The following is a 12516-nucleotide window of genomic DNA, read 5'->3' as shown; positions in this document are numbered from 1 at the left end:
CCGAATTCACTTTTTGGGCCTGATTTTGCTTTCAGAAAAAAGAGTAAAACATTTTAGGCGCAAAAACATGGATTTGCCAGAAAAACAAAAGAAGCGAACATAATCGATCGACGGAGCTTAAGGTCGATAGTTATAAACTTGCCTAAGGCCGCGATTGTGCTGTGACAAAACGGATTACCGTAGACCGATCCCAGAAGCAGTGAACGCTATTTGCGCTAAATAGGCAACAGCACACAACCTTTGATTTGATTGTATGTTGTAAAGATGTTGCATTAGGGCGAGGGTGATACAAACTAATTACGAACTCCGTTACTGTTTCAAAAAGTTAGAGAAATAGGGTAAAATGCGCCCGCCGTGCTGTACTTCCTTTAAATTAGAACACGCACACTGTACAGTGTAACACATCCTACGACATGCTGCAGCCATGTCACGTCAATACGATACGTGACGGTAATCATGATTTTATAGACCGCAGGTTCACTAGTGCAATTGACAATAAGTTTAACGTGAAATAAACAGGCAGCTTTTCTTCACTTTAACATTTGTTTGGGTGACCCTTGTCCTTTTACCTGCTCTTGAATTATGGTTCGCCACGTTACCCTACTGCAATTAATGAAAGATTCAAAACAAAAGCTTGAACATCTTTGTGAATGCAAACCCGTGTCTGAACTGCCTGATGTCTCATGAGGTTTCCGACAGAGAAGAACTTTTTTCGCGCGCCCATTTTTCACCTAACTGTATCTTCGTGTATTTTAAAAAACGTGGTGACGTTTTGCTTATTCCTTTCTGTTCACGCACCGATTCGCATGTCAAGTCGTCTTTTTACGCCGTACTTTTTTACGTCAGAATGGCTGGAAGCTGCGCTTGCCTGGTCGCCCACGGCAAGGCCTACTTCTATTTTATACCGCACATTTTTGCTACTTTGCGCATTTGAATATCTACTTTTTCTTTTAGGGTGGCGGTACGTCTCGTTAGGCAACTAAATAGGGCGCGCAGTGCACGCAATTCCGTAACGCACCTGCTGATTCGAATGAGCTTTAATGAACCAAACGCGTACTTTTTAGTTTCGGCAACTTGTAAAGCAGAGTACGTTGTCAAACACTTTAGAAACAGACCGGTTAAGTATCAGATTGCGTAGCGTGCCGTACCGCCATTCCTGCCTCTATTCTGTGTTTGGTACCCCCAATATCCTGTTATTTGCCCTTTTTATCTTCCGACGCACTTTCTTCTTCGTTTCCTACTTTTGTTCCGCGCCAGAAGCCACCGTATCATTGTCCTGTTGCATCTCGGCTTTTTAACGAACGCTCCCCAATGGTCGCCATTTCTTTTCGTGAAAAAAAAATACAATTTTACAGCGAATTCATCGCTTGTGTTAAAGGCACAGTAGATTTGTTGATTGTCGGTGCGGCTCTTCAGTACTCCGTCTTCGTAGGGTGAATTGACCTCATTTACATAGAACAGGGTTGGGCAAACTTTTCCAGTCGCAGGCCACAACCAAGCCAAAAGGTCTCCTCGGGCCATTTATGTAACTGACAATTATGTTGGTAAAATATGTAGTTGTTAGCTCGATTTTATCAAAACACGCTATAGATCAGTGGTTTAACTTTTGTCATAAAGGACCGGATAACTGTAAGGCCTGAACATTGCGGCCCGAACTATATGAATTGAAGATCGCTGGCCGGATATAATTTTTTTTGTTTAAATTTATTAGCTTAATAAGTTATAATAACCGTTTTACGAAAAAATATTCATAACTATGTCATAAAACTGTTGCTATTTTAATAAATTGTCATTCAGTTTAAAATTTCTTGAACATTTAGTTTGAAATTGCATTTACCAACATTTCAGCTGCATTTCACCATTTAGGGCTTTCAGGCAATGTGCGGCGACCCGGTAAAATAAACTCTGCGGCCCGGATCTTGCCTGCGGGTCCTAGTTTGGTGAACCCTGCCCTAGATGTATGAACACGGTATTTGCGCAAAGTCGAACTAGTTTCGCGTTTACTTAGCCGAAATAGCTAAATAATATAAGGAATGGCCTCAAGCCCGGTTTGTGTAATAGGTGACTGGCCGGTTAACTTACACTGGCGGGCCGCATCCGTCCCACGGGCCTTAGCAATGTGCTAATACTGACCAGTGTGTATAATAGGCTTCGACTTTACTGTTTAACTGAAAAAACTTTGGATAGTGTTTCAATAAAACTTCCAGACAGTTACTGTTATCGAGGCTTTCTTTTTTATACTTTCATCAGACTAAACATTACATTCAACAACGGATTTATTTCTGGGAGAAGCTAAATAAATTCGCCCTAATAGTTGTTCCTCTGACATACGAGACCTAAATTGCTTTATTTTATTTTATCTGTAGTTTGAAAATAGGTAATTATAAAAAAGAAGCTTTTCAGGTACCTATTTATTTCATCTAACGTTTGGACGACCAAAAAGGAGATAAGAATGCGATAACAAAAGGAAAAAAAAGCAATTATGGCAATGTTTTGTTGTAATCCCTGATGAAGACATCCTCCATAGGTAACCGAAACGTTGGATGAAATAAATAAGTGCCAGAAGGGCATCATTTTAGTAGAGTGCGCCTGGTAGCAATAGCATTTAAAGGAGGTAATTGTTTATCTTCTCGTATAGAAGCTATTCCTCTTACGGTTTGATGATACGACTGAATTTGCACGTTTTCGACCCTTGTAAAAGTCCTTTCTTTGTTTTTCAAGAAAAAAAACAAAAAACAATTGGTATATATTTGTAAAACCATACTGTATACATCAGCACGTATTTCACAACTGTGAATCTATCGAACTATCGATAAGCGAGGGACTGTCAAAAATCCAGAATTCGTTAACCAAACTGCAATTTCGGCAAAATACCCATTTAGAAAGAGAAATATTTATAAAATTTGACCCAAGCGACAATATTAAAAAAATGTTTTGTTAAATAATGTTTTCTTCATTTACTGATAATGTCAATAAAATTCAAAACAATTTATAAAATATCTGGACAGCGACCTTCATTCATACCTCACAGTTTATTAGCCCTTCGTGCTTTGTTGATCCCTTAATAAATGAGCATATTTCAGAAAACAAATTCAACTTGAATAGGGCCTAAATTTCTTGTGGTATTTTGTGTCATTATTCGTGGAATGCATTTTAGAAATCGAACTTAAATTGCATGTAAAATATTTTTCCTTAGGAAACTCTAGTGTTAATGGTAAATTCTCTATTTAACCTGGACAGTGCCGGGTATTTGGTCAATTTTTTTTTATATAAATAGTAAAAATTAAAAACACAAATTTGAGTTTTACTGACAAACAATTAAAATGTTGTACATTGTGCCCCACAAAAAATATGGGCCCCTGTTAAGAAACCGTAGACTAAACCGACAAGTAGCTTTTCGTCTGCAAAACGGCTGTGCTGTCACTTCACAATCGTGGTTGAATTTTGCCGTTAAGTGGCGCTGTTTATCCAAGTCTAAATCTAACTTGTCGTCCGTCAGCGATCTTTTTGGGGCGAAGTGAGCGGGTCAATAAATTCATCTACGGGACAAATGAGAAAACAATAGACCTGACATAAAAAAGCTAAATACAATTGTATTCGACTTGATTTTACATACATAAATTGACAAAATAAATATTTGTAACAGCTGAACTTATCAGTGGGGCAATATTTATTAAATTGGCAAAAAAATTAAAATTTTGTCCAAAATCACTTTTCAGTTGAAAATGTAATAAGTTGCAGTCTGGAATTGCACCCGACAACATCTAAACTGTTTTTTTTTTGGCCTTCATCAAAGGCAATATGCGCTGTTCAAAAGAATTAACGCTTGATGACTATACTGGTTATATTGCGTTAGGCTTACAATATGTAGGTAGCTATTTAGTTTTGGGTTGAAATGAGAGGTTCTTAAAATGAGAGGAACTCGAAGGACAACAATAATTTTTTTGTAATCTATTAAACAGTTTTGAAAACACGAATATATTTTTAGAACTCTATCGTTTTGCCGGGATTGACACGCATTATTTGCACGGGAACACACAATAAGACCTAGAAAGCAACACTATTTAAACAGAAACATCTATAAAACCATAATATTGAGACAAACGACATATAAAGCCAAATACGCAGTAATATCCATTACCGAATAAGATCGAAATCGTCTGAATGGGCCTGAATCCGACCATTTAGGTCTTATTTCGACGGATTTAGGTCTTATTCCGAATTAGACGATACTAAGACCATAAGATATTAGTCCTATTTTGGTCTTATTCCGAACTGTGTTTTATTCGGACGTTGATGTTGTTCTTATCTCGGTCTTATGGCTGGAGTCCATTTGCACCAGGGTACGGTATGCTCTCAAAATATATTTTATGGCAACTTTTTATAATTTAAAAAAAAATCGTGCCCTTTTGTCACATTGTCGTATGTTTGTTCTCGGTTTAAGTGATCTTTTTAAACCAAAGGCACCGTACACGCTATGGCATATGTTGCACCGTGTCATACACTTTCATCTTATTCTGCGCCGTGTCATAACTTTCATCTAGAATAGCAATGAATACCATTTTACTAAGCTAAACGCGATTTTGTATGTGCCCAATGGCCCATGGGTGACCCCCCTTATAATATACCAAGTTTTTTTTCTAAAAAAACAGGACATAACCCCCGCAATTATACTTTTCAACATTTACTATGTAAATGCGTTTTTTGCGTTTCCCGTAAAGCTACTTACCTTACAAGTAGATTTTTTAGCCCATTGTAATTTTTACCTCTTGGCTATTTATCTCGCATGGCTAGACATGGGTGTCCCCCTTTGATTTTAAGGGTGAAAATCCCTGGGTAGAGTGACGCATCGTTTTCTTTGACAAATCTCTTTCTGATTGGCCGAAACCCGAACGCGCTGCATTGTGGGAAAATAATTTCCACGTGAGGACTGATTCACGAAATTCGGAGAGGTACAGTCAAAAGTATACAATTTGGTAAGTAATGATGTAGTTTTTAATAAATCTTGAGCGTACAAACGAAATTTACAGTTTTTTACATTAGTGTTAACCTAAAATATTTGCTTCGATTAAATGAAACAGTTTCAATCTGCATTTAATGTCACAAAAGAGGTTTTGTTCAGCTTGGCTGGGGCTTATGTAAAAACGTTCAATTCAGCGTTCGCAATCATTTTTTGTCATTGTCATCCAGGGCACAGACTTAACATTGTTAACGCGAGACACTTACTCGAATGTCATAGCAGTTGGATTTAGGGGTATACTGGTCTGGAAGACATGAATAGTTATAGGAAATAGTTTTCCGTGGTACTTTTACAACTGATCTACGCATAAACACACAATTGGCCTATAAAACTTTTACAAATATGTGACGTCCTAAAATTTGTATTTGACCAAGCTTAGTAGTGGAGAAGTTTATGCTTTGGTTTAACAACATCACCACAAGTTGAATAAACATTATAATCCAAACTAGTTGATTTAATTATTTTCAGAGATTTGCGTGATGCCTAGCAATTTTAGTAGCCATCCAAAATGGGACCCGCAGGTCCATGGCATAGGTGAAGATTTTAAGTTGACGAATTACACGGGACTGAAGGGGTGAGGGTGCAAAGTTCCCCAGAATGTGCTGCTCAAACTTCTGGAGGAACTTAGCCCTAACAGTAATGACTCAAATGTTAACGGATCCACAGGATTGGTACCCACAATTGGTGAGGATTTGCGTGCTAAGAAATACCATAGAAGTCCATGTTTACAATTTGCAGTCAAATAGCACCCGTATGTGCCATTTGTTTAAAATATGAATTTTTGTATTGACCAGGCTTGGTGTTTTGATATCAGTCATGTCCATTTTCAACCAAAAAAAAATTAACTTTAAACAAACCTCTTTTGTGACAACTAAACTTAAAAAAATGTCATAGATGTAATTTCAAATACTTTGAAATTTTAAAGGTTGTCCACCTTAGTGATGGCTTTTCGGCCTAAATTTGAGGCAGAAGCACATGGGTTAAGCAAAAAGTTCCGCCTTACCAAATACACTGGTGAGAATTGCATTGGTTTTTTATTGCAATTGTGTACTGAATCATCATATTAAGATACTTTCTAAAGGCCTCCATGGCGGTGCTTGTAAAGTTCCAAGTTCAGTGTTAGGCAAACTTCTTCAAGAGCTTGGACCAAATGTGTTCAATGGAGAACAGTTCATGCCGGGAATGATGCCCCCTCGCATGGGTATTTGTTTCATTATAAATGTTGTATTTGTTTAACAATGTTTTTGCTTTCACTGACCCGATTCTACTTAGTAATATTTTCCCAATTTGTGTCTTGGTACTGCATGCTTGTTTTCTGTCTTGAATTACCTTGGTGTTAAAAAGGGGTGGTTGAAGTTTTTGGAAGTTAATAGGAAATTGAGTTGAAAATGGTTGTGACTGATATGTTAAAATTTATTAATTGTTAAATGCTTAGTTATTGGTGGTTTAACTTATTCCCATGCAAAAAATCTTTAGGAATTGGCCTGGACTCTTGCATTATACCACTGAGGTTTGGTGGCCTTTCCCTTCTGCAAACAACAGACTTTTTTTATCCTTTGGTCGATGATCCATATATGATGGTATGTGTATATTTACTGATTTATAATATGGCATAAATGTGTAAGTACACCTTGGTAGAATGTCTACTAAATTACTGAAAAACAGTATATTAAACACTAACCAATATTTAAAAAATTGATTATCAAACAATAATCATTCGTTATTGTCAGTTTTGGTTTTCCTAATTAATAAACTCCAATTCAGTATAGTTTTTCAAACATAAAAGTGCGATTTTGTTTCCTGACAACTTTAAATTAGAAAAGACTAGATTATATTTTTTTTTAAACTTGCTACTTTTTGTTAAAACTTAATACTTTTAAAAATGCTTTTTGTGCAGGGAAGGATTGCTTGTGCTAATGTTTTAAGTGATTTATATGCGATGGGCACAACGGAGTGCGACAATATGTTGATGTTACTTGGGGTCAGCTCCAAGTTTACAGAGAAAGAGAGAGACTGTGTCATTCCACTTATTATGAGAGGATTCAAGGTAAAATGGACGACAAAACTTTTTATAAAAAAATATGGATTGGATAATAAAAATCCTATTGCATAGGATTGTGCAGAAGAAGGTGGTACTTCGATCAATGGTGGACAAACTGTGCTAAATCCATGGTGTTTGATTGGCGGCGTTGCCACTTCAGTGTGTCAACAAAATGAATTTATAATGTGAGTTAATGATTAATACTGTAGCTTGCTGGTTTATTTTTACATTTTAATTTTATTGTCACTACAGCCGGCTATTAATGATTCAGTTAAACACTTCAAAAGTGTAAACTGTGTGCTGCTGACCTATTTTGCAATGTTGCTGGTCTGTTTTTCAAATGTTTGTATATATATATTTACAGTTTTATTATTCTTTTGGCTAAATTCATACTGCTTATACTAAAAATTGCAATTGGAGCACATTGGCATTATAACATAAGTCTGTGGTGTTGTACCTATTTTTAATGTTTAAAATCTCAATATTCACATATCCAAACACATCTTGCAATACTGTTTATAGGCCTGACAATGCAGTTCCTGGTGATGTTTTGGTCCTGACCAAGCCACTTGGAACACAAGTCGCCTGCAATGCCCATCAGTGGATGGAGCAGAAAAATGACAAGTGGGCCAAGATCAAGTTTATTGTGAGCGAGGATGATGTAGAGAAATCCTACCAAGACGCCATGTTCAACATGGCTAGGCTCAACAGAACAGGTATATATATACAAGCTTTCAGTATTTTTTGTTGATATTATACGATACCCAAGCAAGTGCGTCTTGTTTAGAGTAAAAATAATAAATCAAACTATAGCATTACATTAAGGGCCGCATTAAAAGGTAATGTATAGGAGATAGCATTAAAGGAGAAACGGCAACGCAGCCAACCTTAAAATTCTTTCACGTTGATCGAACTACAGGTAAAAAAAGGGAAGAGTTGGGTTACTTTTGCTTTCTACCTCATAACCTAGGTAGAGTTTTTATAAAAACAGCACCAAGGCATTCTTTTTATGTTCAGCTGCCCAACTTATGCACACCTTCAACAGCCATGGTGCAACTGATGTCACTGGGTTCGGCATTCTTGGCCATGCGCAAAACTTAGTCAAGCAACAGAAAAATGAAGTTAACTTTGTCATCCACAACCTGCCGTGCATCAACAAAATGGCATCAATTGCTAAAGCTTGTGGTAACATGTTTGGACTGCTTCAAGGAACTTCTGCCGAAACCTCTGGTAATTGTTTTACTTAAAAGCACATTCAAAATTATTTTAAATGTAGACAGACAAAGGGTGGTGTTTTCTCTGTACAGACAGGGTAATTAAACGCCTAGGATCATATGTTTGTGTGCTTTGTATAGTTTGAATAATTTATAGTGTCACACTATGTGGCTAAACATATGCTCTTTCCCGAGCATACTGGGTTTCTAGCGATTTTACTAATGCATGGTTGGGATATCTACCCAAACACAGGAAACTATGTTATAATAGTCTATCCTACAAACAGAAATCACTGTTACTATCAAAGGCAAGCAATAACCCTGGCAATATAAGTACGTTCTGATCAAATTCTTCACTGTAAGTTTCCCAATTCCTATGGCTCCTAGCAACAAAAGCATATCAAAAGTTATAGCCACATGTTTGTAGTCTAACTCTTATGGTTTGATAGGCGGCTTGCTGATTTGCCTGCCAAGAGAACAAGCGGCAAAGTACTGTGCCGAGATTAAGAAGATAGAGGGTCACCAGGCCTGGATTATCGGCATTGTTGAAGCGGGCTGTCGGGTTGCCAAGATAATCGACAAGCCGCGTGTTATTGAGGTTCAAACGCTGGAAGACGGAACTGTGCAAAGCGTGCCGCCCACCACCATTACCCGCAGAGGCTCGGTATGTATTATTCAACACAAAGATAGCTGCGAAAAATACCAATGATTGCCGTACAATGCTCGTGTGGAAATGTTCGCCGTTTCGCGTTGCAAAATAATTATCTAATTTCTCGCCAGAATGGGATTAACTTTATTTTTCTCACAGCAGACGAAGCAAGTTGAACAGCCGAAGCCCGTGCAGCTGCCAGATCCAGTTAACCAGGTGACTTTAAAATTCATAATTAAGTAATTATATATTAAATTTTTTCACGTCTATTTTATCGATCAAACCATTTGAACAACAGTTACAGCACCAGCAACAACATCAACCACCACCACAACAACAGCAGCAGGCGCAACAGACCGACCAGGGCACTGTTTTAGCTGTGACTGAGCAACAGCAAGTTGGAAACCTTGTGCAAGTTGTCCAACAGGACGTCCTCCAGTCACAACCTCTTGCCCAACTGACACCCGTAACCATACACGATGCGCAAGTCAATCAGGTTGCTACCATGTTTTTATTATCGTTGTTGTTGTTGTTATTGTTGTTTTTGCAAAGGATTTAAGAAAGGCGTAACAAATTATCTAAGGTTAAAAAAATCCGTGTCATTTCTTGCTGGTATAATTTGTCAATCACTCCCGTAATCGCTAAAAGTCACTCTGTTCCATAAAGCCTGTATTGACCAAACTTGTCGTAAGTTCCTGCCAAGATAGCGTTAATCATGCCCCTGTCAAACTAGCGTTTAAGTCCACTTTCGTCTCACTTGTCTTTCACTTAACTACCCGTTTTTCTCCTAATCTCCCCGCTCAGTACCCGAAATACGCTAAAAATATTGATCAACATATCGAACATTGTTCTTTCCCGCATAGGTGATTGTCCAAGACCCACAGCAATACCAGCACCACCAACACATGCAGCAACAAGTTCAACAACAGGCACAGTTCCAGAACCATCACCATTAGGACGCGGGGTACTCGCTCAGTTAGCGACCCGCCAGCAATAGCCCTTTACCAATTCGATATGAATTCTCTTCGTTGTTCTTAGCCACAGGAAAAATCATGTAGATTATCTTCGCCGTTCTTTTTCTATCGTTTTTACGCGTACTTTCCCCACCGCACGGCGGCACTCTGGGAATTTGAGCAGCGTTCCTAGTTTGCCTTCGGTGCGGGTTGGATGCACTTCCACAAACTTATGACGTCGCTTTCAGAAATGCCAAGCTTGCGCAGTGAAACTCCGACTGAACCCGGCACTTTGCCGTTTTGTGGAAGACGTCCAACACAAACCTCGCCCCTTTTTTGTATTAAATACAAGGAAGTTTCTCGATTTGTATGGTATGCTTTGTTAATTTGGGTAGAAAAATGTTATATTTTGGCTAAGGCCGAAACATATTCAACTTTCAGAATGTTGTATTTGGGTGATAAGAGAATACCCACCGACAAACTCCCCCCTCTGTGGTCCATTTAGTGGAAAGAAATTTTTATGCGAGTAAATTGTTTTTTTGTTGAGTGTGAATGTTTCAAGACTGAATTATAGGAGAGTCCTGACTTAATAGCAAACTTTTTGTTGTGTACAATTTTACTAAACAATCCCCTTTTTTTGTAATTAATAATGTTAGTTTTGACAAAATGCTAATTCGGAAAAAAGAGGCAAGCAAATTTTACTGCCTTTAGAGCAGTGGTAAAAGTACAGTAAGCCGGAACAGCTTTCCGGTAAAAGAATTGCCGCTGGAACAATCTTCCGGTTAAAAAACAGGTTTTTGGCCTTGTGGTGAAAATAATGTTGAGGTTTGCGCTATCGTTGAACAAATCGCCATTCTTTCATCAGGCTATCCCTCCCTCCATGTCAGTTAGCTAGGTTATTGGTGAACTGTAATTCAGAAGGCATTTCGCATTGGCACACAGCAATTTTCTCTTGCGAGTGTTGGTATTCATAAGGCTAATTTTGACAAACACGTTGTGAGGCCTTTGACTCCACAATTGCAAAGTCACGAAGAAACCGCGTAACAATTTCGCCCGAAGCGCAAAAATTAACCATTGTGTTGATCGTGTTTCAAAGTTTGACGACATATCGTTGTTAGCCTGTTATCATTATATAAAACATGTATAAAAATTGTTGGAAAAGAGGATAACATTTATCGTTTATCTATAAGTTAGCAAAACCGTAATTTAAATAGGATTGTTACCCTTTCATTGATATATGTATTTCTACAAGAAAGAAAACATACAAGTATCCACAGAGACTTGTGCTAAAATTTATGTCGATGAAACAGCAAAACGAGATTTTAAAATAAACTAGTATATTCACGAATTGTTTTTGCACTGTAAACGTTTAAGTTGGCAAAAAACAAAGTTTGTACAGGCGTATAAGGAATGGTGCTTAACCCAATTGTACAACTAAGACCGCATGTGAACAACTTCCCTTTCTTATATAGCCAGCCCTTGTTCCAATCAACAACTATAGGCTACTACCTACGAGACTTGGACAACTAGATTTATTTTAGATTTTTAAAATTAGATTAGAATTAAAATTAGAGCATTTTAGTTTTTCTAAATTGTATTAGAATTAGAATTGTTTTAAGTTTTTTTCAAATTAGATTAGAATTGGAATTACCAAATTCCTAAAAAAACAAATTTCAACTAGAATCACATTTAATTATTTACAACCAATTTAATTTAATCGCAAAGTATTCTAATAAGAATGTGAATGGTAAATATGTGTGTGCTAATTTATAGGCCTTTTTATGCTTTTTAGACTGTAAAAATTACATACAAGTCGTTCCAACTGTTACGTGTTTATCAACACTTAAACACCCAAATTAATTAATTGCCATAAGCCAAACCTTAGAGTTCATTAAGTTATCTTACGAAATTTTAAATAGGGCTTTAGATTACGCGTTTCAGCTTTCGTTTGCCAAATATGTTCTTCAGCTACATAATATCATATTTGATGTTGCAAAGTTTTCCGTATTGTTGTGTGTAAAATTCCTGTGTTTTCCTGCTTCAGTTCGCCTCGTTTCAAACTTGACATGAAACTTTTAATCTCGTAAACTATAACTGTCAGTCTTGCAGGCGGTGTTCTCACGTTCTGCTACACAAGCCACTTGTTTTGCTGGCGTCTGACTCCCGCTGCAAATTGGCCTTAGAATGGCCGCTGTAATGCCTAAGCCATGTTTTAGAGTGCCGGCCAGTCTTATTGGCCAAATATGACGTAACTTTCGTGTTCTTTTTCTTCCTACGTATTGGCTATATACATGTCGTTTCTTAGCGGCTTTGAGTTTTTCTCTAGAGAAGTCTTTTGCGAAGACTTAGCCGACAGTGGCTGCAATAGGCGGTGGCTGTCTGTCTCACATTAATTTGAAAATAACGTTCACTAATGCTATTTGATAACGTTTTAATTCGTTGTAACAATATACTTTTGATTGGAATTTTAGTTGTGGTTATGACAGGTAGCATATCTGACCAGAAGCCTTTGAAAACAACAAGAACTCGCGCGGTTGCGTCCCGCCGGGCAACTGTATGGGGTCAGAGGCCAGGCCCCACTGCACAGGTCGCGGCGGGGGCGCAACACCAACCAAAGAGTTTTAATTGAAATTCTGTGT

At 37.7% G+C, this 12516-nt stretch overlaps 1 protein-coding gene across 3 annotated transcripts; it reads left to right on the top strand.

Moving 5' to 3' along the window:
* The first annotated feature begins 4917 nt into the window (after positions 1-4917).
* On the top strand, positions 4918-10523 carry LOC146163672 (selenide, water dikinase 1-like). 3 transcript variants are annotated; one of them, XM_083381169.1, is made up of 12 exons: positions 4918-4976; positions 5946-6034; positions 6102-6221; positions 6497-6600; positions 6918-7067; positions 7134-7246; positions 7584-7777; positions 8079-8291; positions 8725-8939; positions 9084-9140; positions 9223-9420; positions 9788-10522. In XM_083381169.1, the coding sequence occupies exons 2-12, from the start codon at positions 5962-5964 to the stop codon at positions 9878-9880; spliced, it is 1530 nt and encodes a 509-aa protein (XP_083237295.1). In that variant the 5' UTR covers positions 4918-4976; positions 5946-5961; the 3' UTR covers positions 9881-10522. The 3 variants fall into 3 exon arrangements, with proteins under 3 accessions (XP_083237295.1, XP_083237294.1, XP_083237297.1); XM_083381171.1 differs by lacking the exon at positions 4918-4976 and adding an exon at positions 5576-5704 and having other exon boundaries at positions 9788-10523; XM_083381168.1 differs by lacking the exons at positions 4918-4976; positions 5946-6034; positions 6102-6221 and adding an exon at positions 5076-5704 and having other exon boundaries at positions 9788-10521.
* Positions 10524-12516: the final 1993 nt, after the last annotated feature.

This window comes from Ascidiella aspersa, chromosome 2 (genome assembly GCF_963924565.1).
Source record: "Ascidiella aspersa chromosome 2, kaAscAspe10.2, whole genome shotgun sequence".
Classification (NCBI taxonomy): Eukaryota; Metazoa; Chordata; class Ascidiacea; order Phlebobranchia; family Ascidiidae; genus Ascidiella; species Ascidiella aspersa.
This window is presented reverse-complemented; position numbering and strand designations above follow the sequence as displayed.

What these genes read in the sequence shown, in the direction of transcription:
- LOC146163672 (XM_083381171.1), top strand. Translation starts at nt 5,962, where the DNA reads ATGGCTTTTCGGCCTAAATTTGAGGCAGAAGCACATGGGTTAAGCAAA. An exon ending in TTATTATGAGAGGATTCAAG is followed by an intron (nt 7,068 to 7,133) that starts GTAAAATGGACG and finishes CCTATTGCATAG; the next exon opens with GATTGTGCAGAAGAAGGTGG. An exon ending in CAACAAAATGAATTTATAAT is followed by an intron (nt 7,247 to 7,583) that starts GTGAGTTAATGA and finishes TACTGTTTATAG; the next exon opens with GCCTGACAATGCAGTTCCTG.